Source organism: Vespula vulgaris, chromosome 10 (genome assembly GCF_905475345.1).
Source record: "Vespula vulgaris chromosome 10, iyVesVulg1.1, whole genome shotgun sequence".
NCBI classification, from domain to species: Eukaryota; Metazoa; Arthropoda; class Insecta; order Hymenoptera; family Vespidae; genus Vespula; species Vespula vulgaris.
Window position 1 is genome coordinate 4,221,165 of NC_066595.1, and position 24,108 is coordinate 4,245,272.

General features: G+C 36.2%; 1 protein-coding gene and 1 long non-coding RNA gene across 8 annotated transcripts; one reads left to right on the top strand and one right to left on the bottom strand.

Moving 5' to 3' along the window:
• LOC127066606 (uncharacterized) lies at nt 1-16,562 on the top strand. Of its 3 annotated transcripts, XR_007782440.1 has the most exons (6): nt 1-236; nt 335-469; nt 568-702; nt 801-3,737; nt 3,833-4,256; nt 14,823-16,562. It is a non-coding gene; the product is annotated as an uncharacterized LOC127066606 (long non-coding RNA). The 3 variants fall into 3 exon arrangements; XR_007782438.1 differs by lacking the exon at nt 14,823-16,562 and having other exon boundaries at nt 3,833-5,370; XR_007782439.1 differs by lacking the exons at nt 335-469; nt 14,823-16,562 and having other exon boundaries at nt 3,833-5,370.
• On the bottom strand, nt 6,210-24,022 carry LOC127066605 (uncharacterized protein F21D5.5). Of its 5 annotated transcripts, none has more exons than XR_007782435.1 (11): nt 23,874-24,022; nt 23,488-23,648; nt 22,880-23,367; nt 22,463-22,708; nt 22,287-22,358; nt 21,930-22,208; nt 21,567-21,848; nt 21,431-21,492; nt 21,168-21,312; nt 20,720-21,061; nt 6,210-7,904 (listed from the first exon to the last, which is right to left on the bottom strand). XR_007782435.1 is itself a non-coding variant. In XM_051000482.1 (10 exons), exons 1-9 carry the CDS (start codon nt 23,930-23,932, stop codon nt 21,189-21,191), a joined length of 1,773 nt encoding a protein of 590 aa, XP_050856439.1. In that variant the 5' UTR covers nt 23,933-24,022; the 3' UTR covers nt 19,025-21,061; nt 21,168-21,188. The 5 variants fall into 5 exon arrangements, 3 of the variants coding, with proteins under 3 accessions (XP_050856439.1, XP_050856441.1, XP_050856440.1); XR_007782436.1 differs by lacking the exon at nt 6,210-7,904 and having other exon boundaries at nt 19,025-20,750; nt 20,864-21,061; XM_051000482.1 differs by lacking the exon at nt 6,210-7,904 and having other exon boundaries at nt 19,025-21,061.
• Between the last annotated feature and the right edge of the window lie 86 nt (nt 24,023-24,108).

Sequence of the window (24,108 nt, forward strand, 5' to 3'; positions counted from 1 at the left end):
TGGTAATATTTAAAAAATTATACATACCGTTAAGTATCACATAGCTTTTAAGACGCGATATATATATACAATAACTTTCTTCCATCCTTCGTCGATCATATACCGTGTGACGTCAATAGAAACAAACCTTTGATTGACTTTGACAGTCACTGGATTAGTCTTTCTTCGTATCTCGACGAGTACACATCCAAGCTCCCTCGGGATGTTTTTCCTTTAAGTGTGGACGAAGAATTAAAGTAAGTACAATCTAATATATCAAAATATAATATATTTTTTAAATAATTTATACAATTTATTTTATTTTAAACTTAAATTACGAAGTGGTGGTTTTTAGATACGTGTGACGTCACAATATCGAACCTTTGATTGACTTTGACAGTCACTGGATCAGTCTTTCTTCGTATCCCGACGAGTAAACATCGTAGCTCCCTCGGGATGTTTTTCCTTTAAGTGTGGACGAAGAATTAAAGTAAGTACAATCTAATATATCAAAATATAATATATTTTTTAAATAATTTATACAATTTATTTTATTTTAAACTTAAATTACGAAGTGGTGGTTTTTAGATACGTGTGACGTCACAATATCGAACCTTTGATTGACTTTGACAGTCACTGGATCAGTCTTTCTTCGTATCCCGACGAGTAAACATCGTAGCTCCCTCGGGATGTTTTTCCTGTAAATGTGGACGAAGAATGAGAGTAAGTAAGATCTTATATATCAAAATATAATATATTTTTTAATTAATTTATACAATTTATTTTATTTTAAATTTACATTTTGAAATGGCGGTTTTTAGATGCCTGTGACGTCACGATATCGAACCTTTAATTGACTTTGACAATCACTGGATCAGTCTTTCTTCGTATTCCGACGAGTAAACATCGAAGCTCCCTCGGGATATTTTTCCTGTAAGAGTGAACGAAGAATTAAAGTAAGTACAATCAGCTTATTTGATTTTAGACTTAAATGTGAAGTGGGGATACACGGCTTCGGGAGACGACAACAATGTCGGGTCTTTGGCCGACCTGTATAGTTTCTGGTTCAGTTGTGCGTTGGACTTCGACCAGTGAACTTAGCAATTTTCGCGGATGCCATTCGTGCAAGTATTAACCAACAATTAATTCAAATATACAACAGTTCATTTGATTTGATATTAAAATTCGAAGTGGGGATAATTTTCTTCATGAGTTGACAACAAAGTCGGCTCTTTGACCGATCTATATAGTTCCTACTTCAGTTGTGCTTTGGACTTCGACCAGTGAAATTAAAAAATTTCAAGGATGCCATTCGTGCAAGTATTAACCAACAATGAATTCAAATACATAACAGCTTATTTGATTTTAGACTTAAATGTGAAGTGGGGATACACGGCTTCGGGAGACGACAACAATGTCAGGTCTTTGGCCGACCTATATAATTCCTGGTTCAGTTGTGCGTTGGACTTCGACCAGTGAACTTAGAAATTTTCGCGGATGCTATTCGTGCAAGTATTAACGAACAGCCAATTAAAATATATAACAGCTGATTTGATTTTAAACTTAAATGCGAAGTGGGGATGCTCGGCTTCTGGGGACGACAACAACGTCAGGCCTTTGACCAATATTTATTATTCCTGGTTCAGTTGTGCGTTGGACTTCGACCAGTGAACTTAGAAATTTTTCGCGGATTCCATTCGTTCAAGTATAAACCAACAATGAATTCAAATATATAACAGCTTATTTGATTTTAGACTTAAATGTGAAGTGGGGATACACGGCTTCGGGAGACGACAACAATGTCGGGTCTTTGGCCGACCTATATAGTTCCTGGTTCAGTTGTGCGTTGGACTTCGACCAGTGAACTTAGAAATTTTCGCGGATGCTATTCGTGCAAGTATTAACGAACAGCCAATTAAAATATATAACAGCTGATTTGATTTTAAACTTAAATGCGAAGTGGGGATGCTCGGCTTCTGGGGACGACAACAACGTCAGGTCTTTGACCAATATTTATTATTCCTGGTTCAGTTGTGCTTTGGACTTCGACCAGTGAACTTAGAAATTTTTGGCGGATGTCATTCGTGCAAGTATTAACCAACAGTTAATTCAAATATATAACAGCTTATTTGATTTTAGACTTAAATGCGAAGTGGGGATACACGGCTTCGGGGGACGACAACAATGTCGGGTCTTTGGCCGACCTATATAGTTCCTGGTTCAGTTGTGCGTTGGACTTCGACCAGTGAACTTAGAAATTTTCGCGGATGCTATTCGTGCAAGTATTAACGAACAGCCAATTAAAATATATAACAGCTGATTTGATTTTAAACTTAAATGCGAAGTGGGGATGCTCGGCTTCTGGGGACGACAACAACGTCAGGCCTTTGACCAATATTTATTATTCCTGGTTCAGTTGTGCTTTGGACTTCGACCAGTGAACTTAGAAATTTTCGCGGATGCTATTCGTGCAAGTATTAACGAACAGCCAATTAAAATATATAACAGCTGATTTGATTTTAAACTTAAATGCGAAGTGGGGATGCTCTGCTTCGGGGGACGACAACAATGTCGGGTCTTTGGCCGTCTTATATAGTTTCTGGTTCAGTTGTGCGTTGAACTTCGAACAGTGAACTTAGAAATTTTTCGCGGATGCCATTCGTTCAAGTATAAACCAACAATGAATTCAAATATATAACAGCTTATTTGATTTTAGACTTAAATTGCGAAGTGGGGATGCTCGGCTTCGGGGGACGACAACAACGTCAGGCCTTTGACCAATATTTATTATTCCTGGTTCAGTTGTGCGTTGGACTTCGACCAGTGAACTTAGAAATTTTTCGCGGATTCCATTCGTTCAAGTATAAACCAACAATGAATTCAAATATATAACAGCTTATTTGATTTTAGACTTAAATGTGAAGTGGGGATACACGGCTTCGGGAGACGACAACAATGTCGGGTCTTTGGCCGACCTATATAGTTCCTGGTTCAGTTGTGCGTTGGACTTCGACCAGTGAACTTAGAAATTTTCGCGGATGCTATTCGTGCAAGTATTAACGAACAGCCAATTAAAATATATAACAGCTGATTTGATTTTAAACTTAAATGCGAAGTGGGGATGCTCGGCTTCTGGGGACGACAACAACGTCAGGCCTTTGACCAATATTTATTATTCCTGGTTCAGTTGTGCGTTGGACTTCGACCAGTGAACTTAGAAATTTTTCGCGGATTCCATTCGTTCAAGTATAAACCAACAATGAATTCAAATATATAACAGCTTATTTGATTTTAGACTTAAATGTGAAGTGGGGATACACGGCTTCGGGAGACGACAACAATGTCGGGTCTTTGGCCGACCTATATAGTTCCTGGTTCAGTTGTGCGTTGGACTTCGACCAGTGAACTTAGAAATTTTCGCGGATGCTATTCGTGCAAGTATTAACGAACAGCCAATTAAAATATATAACAGCTGATTTGATTTTAAACTTAAATGCGAAGTGGGGATGCTCGGCTTCGGGGGACGACAACAACGTCAGGCCTTTGATCAATATTTATTACTCCTGGTTCAGTTGTGCTTTGGACTTCGACTAGTGAACTTTGAAAGTTTCGCACCTTTCGGGGACTTTGAAAATCTATCTCCACGACTGGACTTAGAAATTTTCGCACCTTTGGAGCACTGAAAATCTTTCTCCACGAGTGGACTTAGAAATTTTCGCACGATGCCGAATTCGAGCGAGTATTAACGAAGACTTAAAGTAAGTATATTTTTCTATCGTATATTTGTTGATTAAATTATACAGTTTTCATTATAACAATGATAATAATTATTTCGTTTGTATTTTTGTTTCAGAACCTCTTTGCAGTCGCGCACGTTGCAATGATATAATCGAGTGTTAGCATCGCTAAAATAAATTTATCGCGTAGTAGAAGCAGTGTTTGTTCGTTCGCGTTTCGCGATTTAAACAATAAATATTATTTTATCGACTGCGTGCAATGCAGTCCTTAGAGTCAGTGTTTGTTCGCGAAGTTTTTTGATTTTTTAACAGTCGCATAGACTGTACTTATAAAGGATAGTAGAGTTTCGCGAAATAAATTCAGTGTCCGTTCGTTAATAAGTATCTACCGCGAATTAGAGTCAGTGCATCACTCAAGAGGATCTCGACCAACTTCGACGTCGACCTACCTCATTTTCAACCAACTACAAATCATCCACCCTCAATTTCGACCTAAATCGCGGTGCAGTGTTTTGGAGCCTTCGCAGAACTTCTTAAGTGGTGAGTTAATTTTTAAATCCCTCCGATCACTCAATCATGTCGAGGACGAAAGGTCCGAATCGGCACGAGTGTTTGGTTGTAATTAATTAGTAGAAGAGCAATGAGTGACCACGAGTAAATTTCTTCGGAGATTTACTCGTGAATGGTTTGTTAATTTTTCATTTATTTATTAGATCAGGATAGAGTCTTCTTGCTTAAACGCGTTAATTATAATTATTTGAAATTTTGAATATTTAAATGCATTTTGAAATAATTTTCTCTCACGAAAATAGTAGAGAATTTTAATAATTAATAAGCTAGAAGACATTCGCGATGGATAGTCTCTGGATTACAAGCGAAATTGTATAATTTATTTTCTAATAATTCGAGTAATTGCTTGTAAGAAGGAGCGTCCAATGATTTTTCATTACATTTTTAATTAAAGATTAATTATTTTTATTATTAAAGGAAAAGTCTCAGTAGAGATATTGCTTTTGAAAGAATCAAGTAGAGTAGAGTAGAGTCGTTGATAAAAGACAAAGAGACTTGTAGAATCATAACGCGTAGAACATAGAATAAGTTAATCAATTTTTAGCTTAGGATTTTCAGCAATTAATATATTAATTCTCGTTTCTCTTCCGATGCTTTCTCGATTTTTCGTTTCAGATTTGATTTAGAGTTGCATTAGATGTATTAGTTTACTTCCACATCTTAGAATAAGGGTCGGTTTTAATTTTTGACGGTAGTGACGATAGTTATTAAATGTGTTCTATAGTTGTGGTTAGGGCACGAAGCAAAGAAGAGGCTATATGCCGAAGAGGCCCCCACAAATTGTGGCTCAAGAGGGCAACTTTTAGACTATTGAGCTATTTTCGAAGGTTTCACAGAACTTTTCGAAAATGGCTCTTAGTTCATATTTTAATTTTACCATGTTGTCACTCAAAATGCTCTTACATAGTAGTAATGTAGATTTTTAGAAACTGAGACGACTCCCATCCTACATTGCCACGCGTACGCGAATAGAATTTTTCATATATTATGCATTTTTATTATTAAAGTCAAATAATCTCGTATTTTTTCCAAATTTTAATTAAAATCATAATTTTATTACAATAAAATCTAGTCTTAGATTAAAGTCGAGTCATAAATGTTTCACTTTTTATTTTTCTTTAAAGTTCACTTAAATTCATAATTTTATTTTTATAAAATGAAGTTTTATTTGCTCGAAATATAAATTATATTACGCTAGTAATGCGTATTAAAGAATAGAATCCCCATTAACTCGCGGGTCTCCAAATACAGCAACCTTCACGTGGTGGGACCTGGGTCGATAGTACTTGCGATATATTGAAAGCTATATGAAAATTATATATGTTATCTAAAATCTATAACTAAATTGTATATATAATCATATAACGCAAGTACTATCGAGCGGATGGCTGCATATTTCAATGTTCTTCCAAAGTCTATTTTCTGTCTAATTGCAATTAGACATTAAACTAATTACATTTTAAATTGATAGTTATATTTCGACAGATAAATAAATTGAATACATCAAAATTCTAAGTTAATTTTCTAAGAGAACGCACAGAAACTTTTCTGCCGCTCTTATATTCTCTTTTGTTCCTATTTATTCTTATTTACTTTTATTAATTACATACTTTCATTAATAATATTCATTATATCCTGTTATTCATTATATTAATTACTTTTATTAACTTTTATTGATTATTAGTTTTGGGTGGGACCCTTGGGAGGGGCCCTCGGGTGTGGGCCTTTTGGCGGGCTGCCGTCTCGGCATCTTCTGGAACTATTTTTCTCTCTTTCCTTTCTTCTCCTCCTTTCTTTTAACTCTTTCTCCTTTATTCATCTTCTCTTAATCTTTTTCTGTTTCAAGTTAGATCATCGAAGAATCTATAATCGCAACATTTGATTTTTACAGGGAATTTATTGAATATAAATGAATTTATTATGTATTTATTGAAATAATATTATTTGTAATATTATTTATTAATTTATTGAATATAATATTAATGTCTTTTTGCATGTAATTTTGCATATAATTTCTGCATATAATTATCTCCTCTGCTTTTACTCTTTTTCTGTTTCAGGTTAGATCATAGAGAGATCGATCATCGTGAAGTTAAATTTTTACAGGGTAGTTTTTGATTATAAATGTCTTTTTGCATATACTTGTCTCCTCTGCTTTTACTCTGTTTCAGGTTAGGTGATCGATGGACCTATCATCGTGGGATTTTTACACGGAAGTTAAAGGAACCTCTTTGCATATAATCTCTATTATATAGGAATTATATAGCAGGAAGGATATGTATCCTTGCTTCCGTACGCGAATGATAGGGAAAACACTTACGCGCGTGACGGCCGGCACGCGCGTGGGTGTTCGCGATCGCGAGATTTAGTCCTACCGAGGACTTCGTTTTGATTTTGAAATCGAAGTATAGACACGACCGGTCGTGTCTCGAGATGTCTGAAGCCGACGGTGTGGACGGTGGAGCGATCTGTAAGCGGGGTTTTATACATCTCCAGTTTGCTGAGAAATCTGAAGCTCCCGAAGCGGAAAGGCATCTCAGTTCGCGGATTTTAGAGTAGATTCCCCGTTAGCCCGTGGGTCCCAAAGTGCAGCAACCTCCACGCGGTGGGACCTGGGTCGGAAGTACTTGTGATACATCGGAAACGCATAGACTGCAAGTATTACCGAGCGAATGGCTGCATTCTTTTTCCAAGATTTTCTCTATCAAATTCCAACTAAATTTCGAAGTGCGTTCAATTTACGTTCATTCGTACATCTTCCATATATTCTGCAATAAATGTGCTCTTTCATTTTTATTTATTCAAAAATATAATTTTATAATAATTAATTATTATAGTTTCTGTCGGGTGGGTCCCTTGGGATGGGCCCTTGGGCGTGGGCTTCTGTGCGGGTCTCCTTCCTTCAGTACCGAATAATCGAGCTGGATTTTCGTACTCTGGTTTTGCTCGGGTATGTCTTTTCTTTTCTTTTCTTTTCCATGTCCATATTTTCTTTCCAATTTCATCTTTTTCACAGGGGCCTATGTTCCATTGCATCTTACGGATATTCTTTTCTTTCCTTTCTTTTCTGCTTCTTCCTTCTCACGTGTGCGCACACTCTTGCTTTCTTCTCTTCTCATTTGCTTCTTCTCTTCTTCTCTTTTTCTTCTTCTCTTCTTCTTTCTCTTCATCTTTTTCTCTTCTTCGCGAATCTCGATATATCCGCGCGGAATACGGGTAGGATAGGAAGAACACTAACGCCTGTGTCGGCGGGCACAGACGTGGTGTTCTCGGGCGCGAATAAAAGTCCTACGGTAATGGACTTCGTTTGATTGCTAAACCGAATAATGACCGGTCGTGTGTCGGTTCGTGTGCTGCCGAGCGGTATGGATTGCTATCCGTAAGCGTGGACTGACCCTCCTCCAGTTAGCCGCCTGAATTCTCGGTTGGTGCGTGGACGCCGCGAACGCGAATTTAGAATAGAGTCACCGTTATTCTAACACTCACGGGAGTGTTCGGGCGCGATTAAAAGTCCTACCGGGGACTTCGTTTTATAGAACGCCGATTATTTGATCACGCCGGTCACGCGAATTATAGAGTAGAGTCCCCGTTAGCTCGTGGGTCCCCAGATGCAGCTACCTCCACGCGGTGGGACCTGGGTCGGTAGTACTTGCGAAATATCGAAATTTATGTCTAAATAAAATGTAAAATCTATAATTAAATTATATATGTGATTATATAACGCAAGTATTACCGAGCGAATGGCTGCATATTACAATGTGTTTGCAAAATTCTCTCTTCTCTCTAGTTTCCATTAAACGTTAAACTAATAACATTTTAAGTTCTTAGTTCTATTTTTACAAATGAATAAATCGAATATATCAAAATTCTTAAATTATATTTTAAGAAAACGTACAGAAAACGTCTTTGACACATTAATGTTCGCTGTCATTTTTATTATATTTTTATTTACTTTTATTAATTATTAGTCTCGGGTGGGACCCTTGGGAGGGGCCCTCGGGTGTGGGCCTTAGGCGGGTTTCGTTCTATCACTATGGAAAAATCGGACTCACTTATGGTATTCTGATTTTCGTCGACTGATCCGGTCTTCGAGATACACACCCATCGTTCGGAATTCTTTTTTCCTTTTTCTGTTTCTCTTTTCTTTTCCTATTTTCTTTATATCTCTTTCTCATTCTGTTTCATACTTTTTCTGTTTCAGGTTAGATCATCGAGGGACCGATCATCGAGGGACCGATCATCGTGGGACCGATCATCGTGAAATTAAATTTTTACAGGGAAGCTTTTGCATATAATTTTACATATAATTTTTGTTCTTATATTTAAGTTTTATTAATTTTTAATTTTTGCTGTTTTGTATTTAACTTTTATTAAGTTTTTAATTTTTGTTTTTATATTTTAATTTTATTAACTTTTCAATTTTTGCTCTTACATTTAATTTTTATTATCTTTTTAATTTTGGATCTTATATTTAGCACTACTATTATTTTTTTTCTGTTTCAGATTAGGTGACCGAGGGACGGATAATCGTGGGATTTTTACACGGAAGTTAATGGAACCTCTCTGCATATAATTCTTATTATATGCAGGGAGGGTATGTCTCCTTGCTTCCGTACGCGAATGATAGGGAAAACACTCACGTGCGTGACGGCCGGCACGCGCGTGGGTGTTCGCGGACGCGAGATTAAGTCCTGCCGAGGACTACGTTTTGATTTTGAAATCGAAGTATAGACACGACCGGTCGTGTCTCGAGATGTCTGAAGCCGACGGTGTGGACGGTGGAGCGATCTGTAAGCGGGGTTTTATACATCTCCAGTTTGCTGAGAAATCTGAAGCTCCCGAAGCGGAAAGGCATCTCGGTTCACGGATTTTAGAGTAGATTCCCCGTTAGCCCGTGGGTCTCCAATGCAGCAACCTCCACGCGGTGGGACCTGGGTCGGTAATGCTTGCGATATGTCCAAATCTTATGTGATATAAGTATTATCGAGCGAATGGCTGCACATTTCAAAATCTTTTTCAAAATCTTTTCCATATAATTCGAAATTACATTTCGCATGGTTTCATACATCTTTCGTGTCTTCAACAATAAGTTTACTGTCATTTCTATTCATCGAAACGCATAGCTCTATAATGTAATAATTACTCTGGATTAATTATTATGGTTTCTCTCGGGTGGGTCCCATGAGTAGGGCTCATGGGCGTGGGCTTCTGTGCGGGTCTCCTTTCAGTACCGAAAAATCCAGCTCGATTTCCGTACTCTCGTTTTGATCGGGTCCATCATTTCTTTTCTTTTCTCTTCTCTTCTCTTCTTTTCAATTCCATCTTTTTCACGTGTGTACGTGTTTCTCTCCATCTTACGGATATTCTTTTCTCTCCTTCTTTCCGAGTTCTGTCGTTGTAACATGCGCGCACGTTCCGGCTTCCTTTTCTTCTCTTTCTCTTCCTCTTCTTCTCTTCTTCACTGACTTCGATACATCGGCGTAGGTCCAGTGTATCGTCGAATGGTTTGTTTCATATTCGATTGTTAGACGCGAATACGGGTAAGATAGAAAGAACAGTTGCGCGTGTGTCGGCGGGCACAGGCGTGGTGTTCCCGGGCGCGATTAAAAGTCCCTCGATAATGGACTTCGTTTGATTGCTAAAAACGAATAAATGACCGGTCGTGATACGGTCACCGGATGACTGTAGAGTGAGACGGTCTATGTGCTACTGAGGAGGATGGTTTATGGCTATTTGTAAGGATGTTCAGTCCGTTGACTGACCCACCTTATATCTATAGTCACCTGAGTCCATGGTGAGGTGTATGCAACCCCGCGGGACCGCGAATTAGAGTAGAGTCACCGTTATTCTAACACTCACGTGGATGTTCGGGCGCGATTAAAGGTCCTACCGTGGACCTCGTTTTATTGTTCGAAATACGAAAAGCACGGACGGTCGTGCTTAAAGGTGGGATGTGGGCATCCGAGGCTGACGGCCTCAACGTTATCCCCAGTAGGATACCGTTGCGGACTGGATGTCCCTGTTCGCTCATGTTGCCTCGCGAACACCGGGAACGCGTATTGTAGAGTAGAGTTACCGTGATACTAACATCACGTGAGTGTTCGGGCGCGAATTAAGTGTCCTACCGTGGACTTAGTTTTATTTGCTTGATATATAGATAAGATTACGCCGGTAATGCGTATTTTGTAATAGAGTCATTCGGACATTCACGTGAGTGTCCGAGCGCGATTAAAAGTCCTACCGGGGACTTCGTTTTATTTGTTCGGCGATTATTTGCTCACGCCGGTCTCGCGGATCTTAGAGAATAGAGTCACCGTTAGCTCGTGGGTCCCCAGATGCAGCAACCTCCAAGCGGTGGGACCTGGGTCGGTAATACTTGCGATATATCGAAATCTGTGTCTTAATTATATTTAAAGTCTGTAACTAAATTATACATATAATTATAAAACGCAAGTATTACCGGGCGAATGGCTGCATATTTTTATATTTTTACAATATCGCTCAAAGTTCAATTAAATGTTAAATCGATAGATTTTAAATTGTTAGTTATCTTTCCACAGATAAATAAATTTGAATATAATAAAATTCTTAATTAATTTTCTAGGAGAACGCATAGAAAGCTTTTCCGTCGCACTTAAGTTAGCTATCATTCGTATTTGTCCTTATTTACTTTTATTACTTACATACTTTTATTAATTGTATACTCTTGATAATTACATTAATTATATACTTTTATTCACTATATGAATCATTTTTATTAACTTTTATTAATTATTAATCTCGAGTGGGACCCTTGGGAGGGGCCTTTGGCTGTGGGCTTTTGGGCGATTTACTGTTTCAGTATCTTTGCAGTGCTACTTTTCTCTTCTTCTTTCTTTACCTTTTCTCTTTTTTCTTTTTCTTCTCCTCTTCTTCTTTAACTGTTGTCAAGGTCTCATATAACACCGGGCAAATAGTTGCATATTTCAATGTTTTTTCAATAACGGAGCAATATTTTAATTTAAAATTAAATTGTGAAGTGGGGATAATTTTCTTTGTGAGTCGAAAACAAAATCGGACCTCTAAACAACTTTGACAGTTTAGTTGTGCTTTGGACTTCGACGAGAGTACATAGAGATTTTCGCGGATGCCATTCGTGCAAGTATTAACGAACACTTAATTCAAATATACAACAGTTCATTTGATTTGATACTAAAATTCAAAGTGGGGATAATTTTCTTCGTGAGTTGACAACAAAGTCGGCTCTTTGACCGATCTATATAGTTCCTACTTCAGTTGTGCTTTGGACTTCGACCAGTGAACTTAAAAAATTTCAAGGATGCCATTCGTGCAAGTATTAACCAACAGTTAATTCAAATATATAACAGCTTATTTGATTTTAGACTTAAATGTGAAGTGGGGATACACGGCTTCAGGAGACGATAACAATGTCGGGTCTTTGGCCGATCATATAGCTCCTGGTTCAGTTGTGCTTTGGACTTCGACGAGTGAACTTAGAAATTTTCGCATCTTTGGGAAACTAAAAATCTATCTTCACGAGTGGACTTAGAAATTTTCGAATCCATTGGGGACTTTGAAAATGTATCTCCACGAGTGGACTTAGAAATTTTCGCATCTTTGGGAAACTAAAAATCTATCTTCACGAGTGGACTTAGAAATTTTCGAGTCCTTTGGGGACTTTGAAAATATATCTCCACGAGTGGACTTAGAAATTTTCTCGTATTTTGGTGACTGAAAATCTATCTTCACGAGTGGACTTAGAAATTTTCGAATCTTTTGGAGAACTTTAAAAATTTATCTCCCCTAGTGGACTTAGAAATTTTCGCATCTTTGGGGAACTAAAAATCTATCTTCACGAATGGACTTAGAAATTTTCGAGTCCTTTGGGGACTTTGAAAATATATCTCCACGAGTGGACTTAGAAATTTTCTCGTATTTTGATGACTGAAAATCTATCTTCACGAGTGGACTTAGAAATTTTCGAATCCTTTGGGGACTTTGAAAATGTATCTCCACGAGTGGACTTAGAAATTTTCGAATCCTTTGGGGACTTTGAAAATGTATCTCCACGAGTGGACTTAGAAATTTTCTCGTCTTTTGGGGACTGAAAAACTATCTCCACGAGTGGACTTAGAAATTTTCGCATCTTTGGGAAACTAAAAATCTATCTTCACGAGTGGACTTAGAAATTTTCGCATCTTTGGGGAACTAAAAATCTATCTTCACGAATGGACTTAGAAATTTTCGAGTCCTTTGGGGACTTTGAAAATATATCTCCACGAGTGGACTTAGAAATTTTCTCGTCTTTTGGGGACTTTGAAATACTATCTCCACGAGTGGACTTAGAAATTTTCGCAGAATACCGAATTCGAGCGAGTATTAATGAAGACTTAAAGTAAGTATATTTTTCTATCATATATTTATTGAATGATTTATACAGTTTTCATTATAACAATAATACTAATTATTTTGTTTGTATTTTTGTTTCAGAATCTCGTTGCAATCGCGCGCGTTACAAGGATGTAACCGAGCTAGTATAAATTAATTGCGAAGTAGAAGCAGTGTTTGTTCGTTCGCGTTGCGCGATTTAAACCATAAGTGTTTTTGCGTAGACTGCGGGCAATGCAGTCTATAGAGTCAGTGTTTGTTCGCGTAGTTTTTTGATTTTTTAACAGTCGCATAGACTGTACTTATAAAGGATAGTAGAGTTTCGCGAAATAAATTCAGTGTCCGTTCGTTAATAAGTATCTACCGCGAATTAGAGTCAGTGCATCACTCAAGAGGATCTCGACCAACTTCGACGTCGACCTACCTCATTTTCAACCAACTACAAATCATCCACCCTCAATTTCGACCTAAATCGCGGTGCAGTGTTTTGGAGCCTTCGCAGAACTTCTTAAGTGGTGAGTTAATTTTTAAATCCCTCCGATCACTCAATCATGTCGAGGACGAAAGGTCCGAATCGGCACGAGCGATTGGTTGTAATTAATTAGTAGAAGAGCAATGAGTGACCACGAGTAAATTTCTTCGGAGATTTACTCGTGAATGGTTCGTTATTTTTTGATTTATTTATTAGATCAGGATAGAGTCTTCTTGCTTAAACGCGTTAACAATAATTATTTGAAATTTTAAATATTTGAATGCATTTTTAAATAATTTTGTCCCGTGAGAATAGTACAAAAATCGTGATATTCGTGAATTTTAATAATACATAAGCAAGAAGATATTCGCGATGGATAGTTTCTGGATTACAAGCGAGATTGTATAATATATTTCCTAATAATTAGAATAATCGCTTGTAAGAAGGAGCGTCCAATGATTTTTCATTACATTTTTAGATAAAGATTAATCAATTTTATTAATAAAAGAAAAGTCTCAATAGAGTCATTGCTTTTGAAAGAGTAAAGTAGAGTAGAGTCATTGCTTTTGAAAGAATAAAGTAGAGTAGAGAAAAGACAAAGAGACTTGTAAAATCACTACGCGTAGAACATAGAACAAGTTAATCGATTTTTAGCTTAGGATTTTCAGCAATTAATATATTAATTCTCGTTTCTCTACCGATGCTTTCTCGATTTTTCGTTTCAGGATTGGTTTAGAGTTGCGTTGTTAGTTTTCTTCGACGTTTTAGAATAAGAGATAGTTCTAGTTTCTTGGCGATAGTTGACGATAGTTCAAATGTTCTATAGTAGTTGTTAGGGCACGAAGCAAAGAAGAGGCTATGTGCCGAAGAGGCCCCCACATATTGTGGCTCAAGAGGGCAACTATTAGGCTATAAAGTTATTTTCGAAGTTTCGACAGAACACTTCGAGAATAACTCTTAGTCATATTTTAATTATACCATGTTGTCACTCAAAATGCTCTTATATAATAATAATATAATTTTCAGAAACTAAGAAGATCTCTTCATTCCGTGTCCCATCTCACAATGCCATGCGTTTGCGAATAGAATTTTTACGTATTTTATACATTTTTATTACTAAAGTCGAGTAATAAATTTTTCCCATATTTCTTTTCTAAAGTTCAATTAAATCCGTAATTTTATTTTTATAAAATCAAGTTTTATATTAAAGTAATAATTTCGAAACGTATAGAATATGGCAATTGTGAGGACCACTGAAAGTGCATTGAATAAAAGTGCATATGGGAATGAAACAAGAACATTTAAATACATAGCATATTCTCGTTTCACTTTTACAGGAAGGATACCCAACAGGATTCCAGAATCACCCAGCGCATAGCTGCATACTTTAGATTAAACAATTATTTTAAATAGTTGATTAAACTGTTGATTAACTCTATCTTCTCTCGGGTGGGACCCTTGGGAGGGGCCCTCGGGTGTGGGCCTTAGGCGGGTTTCGTTCATTTACTAAAGAAAAATCGAATTCAATTATGATATTCTGATTTTTGTCGACTGAACCGATCTTCGAGATACACACCCATCGTTCGGAACTCTTTTTTCCTTTTTCTGTTTCTCTTTTCTTTTCCTATTTTCTTTATATCTCTTTCTCATTCTGTTTCATACTTTTTCTGTTTCAGGTTAGATCATCGAGGGACCGATCATCGAGGGACCGATCATCGTGGGACCGATCATCGTGAAATTAAATTTTTACAGGGAAGCTTTTGCATATAATTTTACATATAATTTTTGTTCTTATATTTAAGTTTTATTAATTTTTAATTTTTGCTGTTTTGTATTTAACTTTTATTAAGTTTTTAATTTTTGTTTTTATATTTTAGTTTTATTAACTTTTCAATTTTTGCTCTTACATTTAATTTTTATTATCTTTTTAATATTTGCTTTTATATTTAATTTTTATTATCTTTTTAATTTTGGATCTTATATTTAGCACTACTATTATTTTTTTTCTGTTTCAGATTAGGTGACCGAGGGACGGATAATCGTGGGATTTTTACACGGAAGTTAATGGAACCTCTCTGCATATAATTCTTATTATATGCAGGGAGGGTATGTCTCCTTGCTTCCGTACGCGAATGATAGGGAAAACACTCACGTGCGTGACGGCCGGCACGCGCGTGGGTGTTCGCGGACGCGAGATTAAGTCCTGCCGAGGACTACGTTTTGATTTTGAAATCGAAGTATAGACACGACCGGTCGTGTCTCGAGATGTCTGAAGCCGACGGTGTGGACGGTGGAGCGATCTGTAAGCGGGGTTTTATACATCTCCAGTTTGCTGAGAAATCTGAAGCTCCCGAAGCGGAAAGGCATCTCGGTTCGCGGATTTTAGAGTAGATTCCCCGTTAGCCCGTGGGTCTCCAATGCAGCAACCTCCACGCGGTGGGACCTGGGTCGGTAATGCTTGCGATATGTCCAAATCTTATGTGATATAAGTATTATCGAGCGAATGGCTGCACATTTCAAAATCTTTTTCAAAATCTTTTCCATATAATTCGAAATTACATTTCGCATGGTTTCATACATCTTTCGTGTCTTCAACAATAAGTTTACTGTCATTTCTATTCATCGAAACGCATAGCTCTATAATGTAATAATTACTCTGGATTAATTATTATGGTTTCTCTCGGGTGGGTCCCATGAGTAGGGCTCATGGGCGTGGGCTTCTGTGCGGGTCTCCTTCTTTCAGTATCGAAAAATCCAACTCGATTTTGGTACTCTGGTTTTGGTCCGGTCCATCTTTTCTAATTCAATTTCATCGTTTTCACACGTGCATGTGTTTGATTATAACTTCCGGATATCCTTTCTTTCTATTCTTCTGAGTTTTATCGGACTCACGTGCGCGCATGTTCCGGTTTTCTTTTCCTGCTTCTCTTCTTCGCAGTTTTCGATATATCAGCGAGGTTCCGATATATCGTCGAAAGGTTCGTTTCATAATCGATTGCTAGACGCGAATACGGGTAAGATAGGAAGAACACTAACGCCTGTGTCGGCGGGCACAGACGTGGTGTTCTCGGGCGCGAATAAAAGTCCTACGGTAATGGACTTCGTTTGATTGTTAAACCGAATAATGACCGGTCGCGTGTCGGTTCGTGTGCTGCCGAGCGGTATGGATTGCTATCCGTAAGCGTGGACTGACCCTCCTCCAGTTAGCCGCCTGAATTCTCGGTTGGTGCGTGGACGCCGCGAACGCGAATTTAGAATAGAGTCACCGTTATTCTAACACTCACGGGAGTGTTCGGGCGCGACTAAAAGTCCTACCGGGGACTTCGTTTTATAGAACGCCGATTATTTGATCACGCCGGTCACGCGAATTATAGAGTAGAGTCCCCGTTAGCTCGTGGGTCCCCAGATGCAGCTACCTCCACGCGGTGGGACCTGGGTCGGTAGTACTTGCGAAATATCGAAATTTATGTCTAAATAAAATGTAAAATCTATAATTAAATTATATATGTGATTATATAACGCAAGTATTACCGGGCGAATGGCTGCATATTTCAATGTGTTTGCAAAATTCTCTCTTCTCTCTAGTTTCCATTAAACGTTAAACTAATAACATTTTAAGTTCTTAGTTCTATTTTTACAAGTGAATAAATCGAATATATCAAAATTCTTAAATTATATTTTAAGAAAACGTACAGAAAACGTCTTTGACACATTAATGTTCGCTGTCATTTTTATTATATTTTTATTTACTTTTATTAATTATTAGTCTCGGGTGGGACCCTTGGGAGGGGCCCTCGGGTGTGGGCCTTAGGCGGGTTTCGTTCTATCACTATGGAAAAATCGGACTCACTTATGGTATTCTGATTTTCGTCGACTGATCCGGTCTTCGAGATACACATCCATCGTTCAGAATTCTAGTTTTCTCACGCGTACATAACAAATTTTCCCCTCTGTTTTCCTTTTTCTGTTTGTCTTCTCTTGTCCATTTTCTTTATATCTGTTTCTCATTCTGTTTCATACTTTTTCTGTTTCAGGTTAGATCATCGAGGGACCCATCATCGAAGGACCGATCATCGTGAAATTTAATTTTTACAGGGAAGCTTTTGCATATAATTTTACATATAATTTTTGTTCTTATATTTAAGTTTTATTAATGTTTAATTTTTGTTTTTTAATTTTTGCTTTTATATTCAATTTTTATTAACTGTTTAGTTTTTGCTTCTATATTTAATTTTTACTGTCTTTTTAATTTTTACTCTTACAAGTATCTCTTCTTTTATTTTTCTTCTGTTTCAGATTAGGTGATCGAGGGGCGGATAATCGTGGGATTTTTACACGGAAGTTAATGGAACCTCTCTGCATATAATTCTTTTTATATGTAGGGAGGGTATGTCTCCTTGCTTCCGTACGCGAATAATAGGGAAAACACTCACGCGCGTGACGGCCGGCACGCGCGTGGGTGTTCGCGATCGCGAGATTTAGTCCTACCGAGGACTTCGTTTTGATTTTGAAATCGAAGTATAGACACGACCGGTCGTGTCTCGAGATGTCTGAAGCCGACGGTGTGGACAGTGGAGCAATCTGTAAGCGGGGTTTTATACATCTCCAGTTTGCTGAGAAGCCCGAAGCTCCCGAAGCGGAAAGGCATCTCGGTTCGCGGATTTTAGAGTAGAATCCCCGTTAGTCCGCGTGCCGCAAACGTTTCATCGCCCAAGGACCATCGAGGGACTTAGATTTTTATACGGGTGTTTAAAGAATCTTTCTACCTCTGGCGTAGAAGGATTTCTTTTCTCCCGTTCGGGCAAGATAGAAGGACACTCGCTTATGTCGGCTGGCAAAGGCGTTGGTGTTCTCGGGCGCGATTAAGTCTTAAATTGGCTCTAACGTATTCAACATATTCGCGTGAGTGTTTCCGGAATGCTCGCGTAAGTATCGTGACTGCGGTAGATTCAATTTTGGATTCCGGCGTTTGTCGCGAAAGCACAACCGGTCGTGCTCAAGTGGTGATCGAAGCTTCCGATGTTGGATAGTTGAGCTATGCGTAAGTCGGTTCCCAAATGCGGAGACGCATGGGGCTGCAATTTTAGCGTTTGGAGGCTTGAATTCGTCGGGAGTGGAGGTCGCCCCGTTGCTTTGCTTTCTTGATAGTAGTATTAGTAGTAGTAAAAAGTAGAGTCACCGTTAGTCCGCGGGTCTCTAACTGCAGCAACCTCCACGCGGTGGGACCTGGGTCGATAGTACTTGCAATATATTGAAAACTATATGAAAATTATATATGTTATCTAAAATCTATAACTAAATTGTATATATAATCATATAACGCAAGTACTATCGAGCGGATGGCTGCATATTTCAATGTTCTTCCAAAGTCTATTTTCTGTCTAATTGCAATTAGACATTAAACTAATTACATTTTAAATTGATAGTTATATTTCGACAGATAAATAAATTGAATACATCAAAATTCTAAGTTAATTTTCTAAGAGAACGCACAGAAACTTTTCTGCCGCTCTTATATTCTCTTTTGTTCCTATTTATTCTTATTTACTTTTATTAATTACATACTTTCATTAATAATATTCATTATATCCTGTTATTCATTATATTAATTACTTTTATTAACTTTTATTGATTATTAGTTTTGGGTGGGACCCTTGGGAGGGGCCCTCGGGTGTGGGCCTTTTGGCGGGCTGCCGTCTCGGCATCTTCTGGAACTATTTTTCTCTCTTTCCTTTCTTCTCCTCCTTTCTTTTAACTCTTTCTCCTTTATTCATCTTCTCTTAATCTTTTTCTGTTTCAAGTTAGATCATCGAAGAATCTATAATCGCAACATTTGATTTTTACAGGGAATTTATTGAATATAAATGAATTTATTATGTATTTATTGAAATAATATTATTTGTAATATTATTTATTAATTTATTGAATATAATATTAATGTCTTTTTGCATGTAATTTTGCATATAATTTCTGCATATAATTATCTCCTCTGCTTTTACTCTTTTTCTGTTTCAGGTTAGATCATAGAGAGATCGATCATCGTGAAGTTAAATTTTTACAGGGTAGTTTTTGATTATAAATGTCTTTTTGCATATACTTGTCTCCTCTGCTTTTACTCTGTTTCAGGTTAGGTGATCGATGGACCTATCATCGTGGGATTTTTACACGGAAGTTAAAGGAACCTCTTTGCATATAATCTCTATTATATAGGAATTATATAGCAGGAAGGATATGTATCCTTGCTTCCGTACGCGAATGATAGGGAAAACACTTACGCGCGTGACGGCCGGCACGCGCGTGGGTGTTCGCGATCGCGAGATTTAGTCCTACCGAGGACTTCGTTTTGATTTTGAAATCGAAGTATAGACACGACCGGTCGTGTCTCGAGATGTCTGAAGCCGACGGTGTGGACGGTGGAGCGATCTGTAAGCGGGGTTTTATACATCTCCAGTTTGCTGAGAAATCTGAAGCTCCCGAAGCGGAAAGGCATCTCGGTTCGCGGATTTTAGAGTAGATTCCCCGTTAGCCCGTGGGTCCCAAAGTGCAGCAACCTCCACGCGGTGGGACCTGGGTCGGAAGTACTTGTGATACATCGGAAACGCATAGACTGCAAGTATTACCGAGCGAATGGCTGCATTCTTTTTCCAAGATTTTCTCTATCAAATTCCAACTAAATTTCGAAGTGCGTTCAATTTACGTTCATTCGTACATCTTCCATATATTCTGCAATAAATGTGCTCTTTCATTTTTATTTATTCAAAAATATAATTTTATAATAATTAATTATTATAGTTTCTGTCGGGTGGGTCCCTTGGGATGGGCCCTTGGGCGTGGGCTTCTGTGCGGGTCTCCTTCCTTCAGTACCGAATAATCGAGCTGGATTTTCGTACTCTGGTTTTGCTCGGGTATGTCTTTTCTTTTCTTTTCTTTTCCATGTCCATATTTTCTTTCCAATTTCATCTTTTTCACAGGGGCCTATGTTCCATTGCATCTTACGGATATTCTTTTCTTTCCTTTCTTTTCTGCTTCTTCCTTCTCACGTGTGCGCACACTCTTGTTTTCTTCTCTTCTCATTTGCTTCTTCTCTTCTTCTCTTTTTCTTCTTCTCTTCTTCTTTCTCTTCATCTTTTCCTCTTCTTCGCGAATCTCGATATATCCGCGCGGAATACGGGTAGGATAGGAAGAACACTAACGCCTGTGTCGGCGGGCACAGTCGTGGTGTTCTCGGGCGCGAATAAAAGTCCTACGGTAATGGACTTCGTTTGATTGCTAAACCGAATAATGACCGGTCGTGTGTCGGTTCGTGTGCTGCCGAGCGGTATGGATTGCTATCCGTAAGCGTGGACTGACCCTCCTCCAGTTAGCCGCCTGAATTCTCGGTTGGTGCGTGGACGCCGCGAACGCGAATTTAGAATAGAGTCACCGTTATTCTAACACTTACGGGAGTGTTCGGGCGCGATTAAAAGTCCTACCGGGGACTTCGTTTTATAGAACGCCGATTATTTGATCACGCCGGTCACGCGAATTATAGAGTAGAGCCCCCGTTAGCTCGTGGGTCCCCAGATGCAGCTACCTCCACGCGGTGGGACCTGGGTCGGTAGTACCTGTGAAATGTTAAAATCCGTAAAATACAAGTACTACCGAGCGAATGGCTGCATATTTCTATATTTTTTCAAAATTTTCTAATCTAATATTAGCTAGACATTAAAGTATTAACACTATATTGCTGATAATACTTTCACAAATAAATAAATTTCATTTATTAGAATTCTATGGACAAGTATAGCACTTATAGTTTATATTTTGTCCATATCATTCGTCGAAGTCACACTTGTTTTGAGGTAGAGATGGTAAACAGCTTTAATGATTATTTAGTATGTTTAAGTATTTTGTGGGTGTTGGATATAGAGTAATACTGAAAAATTAAAAGTTAAAAATATATTTTCATCTAATATGTTCATTAATTTTATATAGTATTATAATAATTAATTGTAATGATAGTTTAAAATTATGTTTCTTACATTTAATATCAATAAATATAATTAATTTTCAAGTAAGTACATTTCGTATAATTCTTTATCTTTTTCAGAGAAGAATCGTGGAACAAAATTAATTTTTACAAGTTCTGTAAAACCTTCTTCTAAAGTTGGTGGTATATAATTTTTCCTGAAAAAAAAAATATATATAGCAAAATATTAATAAAGTATAAATAAAAATACAAATACAATATAGTACATTTTTAATAAAATATGATCAGTAATTTGAAAAATTTATTTTTATTTACATGTAAGAATTTATGATGATATCAGTAATCTTGGCATGACTAGAATCAACTAACTCACGAAACTGAAAAATAAAGATAAAGTAATATGAGAAGTTTGTAAATAAAATTAAGATACATTTAACAAAATTTATTTTACCTTATTATTATGTTTGGCATGTTCAGTACTTGTTGTCATAAGGAAACATCTTACGGGGACATTATATTTTTTTGCAACTACAATATATCTTTCACGTGAGGCAGGATCTGGGTTAGTATTATCTATGACAACACGTTTTCCTTGAATCAAAGATTGTTCCATAGCAGATATACATTTTTGCCAACTACCCAAAGTATCTCTGTTAATGTGGTCATATTCGTTTAAATAAAGTTTTACAAAATGAGATTTCCCAGAAGCAGGACAACCAATCAAGATTATTATCTGTTATATTTATAAAATAATTATTATTTATATACGATCAAATATCGTTATTATATTAGTTTTATATTATTAAATACATACCTCTTGTTGTTTCGAAGTAATCTTAGCATCAGTAGGATGACAAATATTATCATCTTTTAGCAGTGCTTTTGGATCAAATGTAGGTAAAACATATGGTACAATTTTATGTCCAAGAAAGTGTTCTTCTGGAGTTTGAAATAGTAAGCCTATGTTGATAGCCATTAAACGATCTACTTTAGAATGATCTTTTTTTTTACCAGGTGCCCAATTTTTTCGTCGACCTGCTGCATCTCCAACGTAAAAAGAATTTGATTTATCTATGTTCAAACCTCCATTTTTCTAAAAAAAATATAATTATATCATTATAATAATGATATACATTGTCAAAAAATATAAATATTCTGATATGGTACATACATAATTGACTAATTCATTCCACATTCCTGGTGCTGGTTTTCTATATATATCTTTCCCAATAGAAACAAAGACCTATTTATAATATCATATTTAATGAAAAATTATTATAATGTAACCAAATATCTTACTTTTATTATTTAAAATTAATAGAACATCAGAAATGTAGAGATACTTACTTGAATAGGAATACCTAATTTTTGTACTACTCTTTCAGTTTTTATTTTAAAATCTAATATTTTCACTTTGTCTATACCAAGAGCTCCTTGATTTGTAAAAATTACAACTTTATAACCATCTTCATACAATTGTTTTAATTTTTTTGGTACTTCAGGAAATAACAATTGCCAGTCATTACAATTTTTTGGAAATACAAGACCAGATTTTGTCTTTATTAACGTGCCATCCATATCGTATGCAGCTATCTGTAACAAAGAATTTTTTTAACATAATTTTAATACAAAATTAATGTTATGTATTATTTTCTCTATCATATAGTATTTTTATTTTTTTAATTAAAATCTCTCTTTCTCTCTTCCTCTTTCTCTTAAGAAAGATTTCTTTCTCAATTACATTTTTTTGATAACATATATTACCTTTGTACGATTTTGTACATTTGACGGAGTATATATTAATAATTTTTTATTTTCTTCCCAAAAGTCTATTGCTTTAGTTTTATTATTATCTATACTATTTCCTTTGGATGTGGAAGCAGTAGAATTTAATTCTTCATTATCTTGTTCATTTGTTGAATAATCATTTGTATTGATTGTTTCCTGTATAGTAGCATTACATTCATCTTCGATCTTACGCATTTTGAATGAATTTGTTGTATCGATACTTAATGATTCATCTTCTGAATCATAAGATCGTTTACGTACAAATTTTTGATTGTTCTTTTCTTTAGGCGGTGGATTAAATTCAATTTGATATATATGCTTCCCATATAAAATTTCTAAGTAATCATTATGTTTGACAATTGATCTAATATCTTTCTGAGTTTTAAAGCCATTTATACCACAAGCTCTTATTCCGACTTGTTCAACTGATACTGTATGTTTTAAATAATCTGCACATAGTCTAACTAATAAAAAAATAAATAATAATTTTAAAAAAATTTGTAATGAACATTTTAGAAAAGACAATATACAAATTAATTCATATAATCATGTAATAAATATTTGGAAATTATAACATATTAAACCTTGTTGTCTGGAACATTTTGTATCTGTAATATTTGTTTCTGGAGAACGTCCTATAAAAATTGGAGTAGAATCAGGTAAATAAATAGTTGTTAAAGAATCACTATTACTTCGTAAATAACAACTCTTAGCTCGTTCACTCATTCCAATATAATAAAAAATCCTGTAATAAAATTTTATTTATACTAAATAATTCTTTTTATTTAAATAAACCGTTATATGTCAATTTATTCTATTTATTTATTTCACAACTATCTTATTATATTTTTAAAGTATATTTATTTATATTCTACACAGATACTACAAATATTAAGTAAACATATTAATTATTTTCACTTATAAAATCTATATATTTCTAATATAAATCTCACTAATTTTTAATTGTTACATTCGCAGTCGTCGTGTTTTAAGAAATTCTAATAATGTTATTTGTAAAATTTTATACATTGCATTATTATTTTTTTCACATTTATCATATCAATGAATCGGCCTATCACAATATTATCTCAAATAATTTTTTTTATGATTTACTATCAAAAAATTCAATGAAAATGATTTTTAAGAATGGATACTCGAACAAAAATTTTTAGCGCCACTGTTGATTCTTGTTTAATCATTTATTT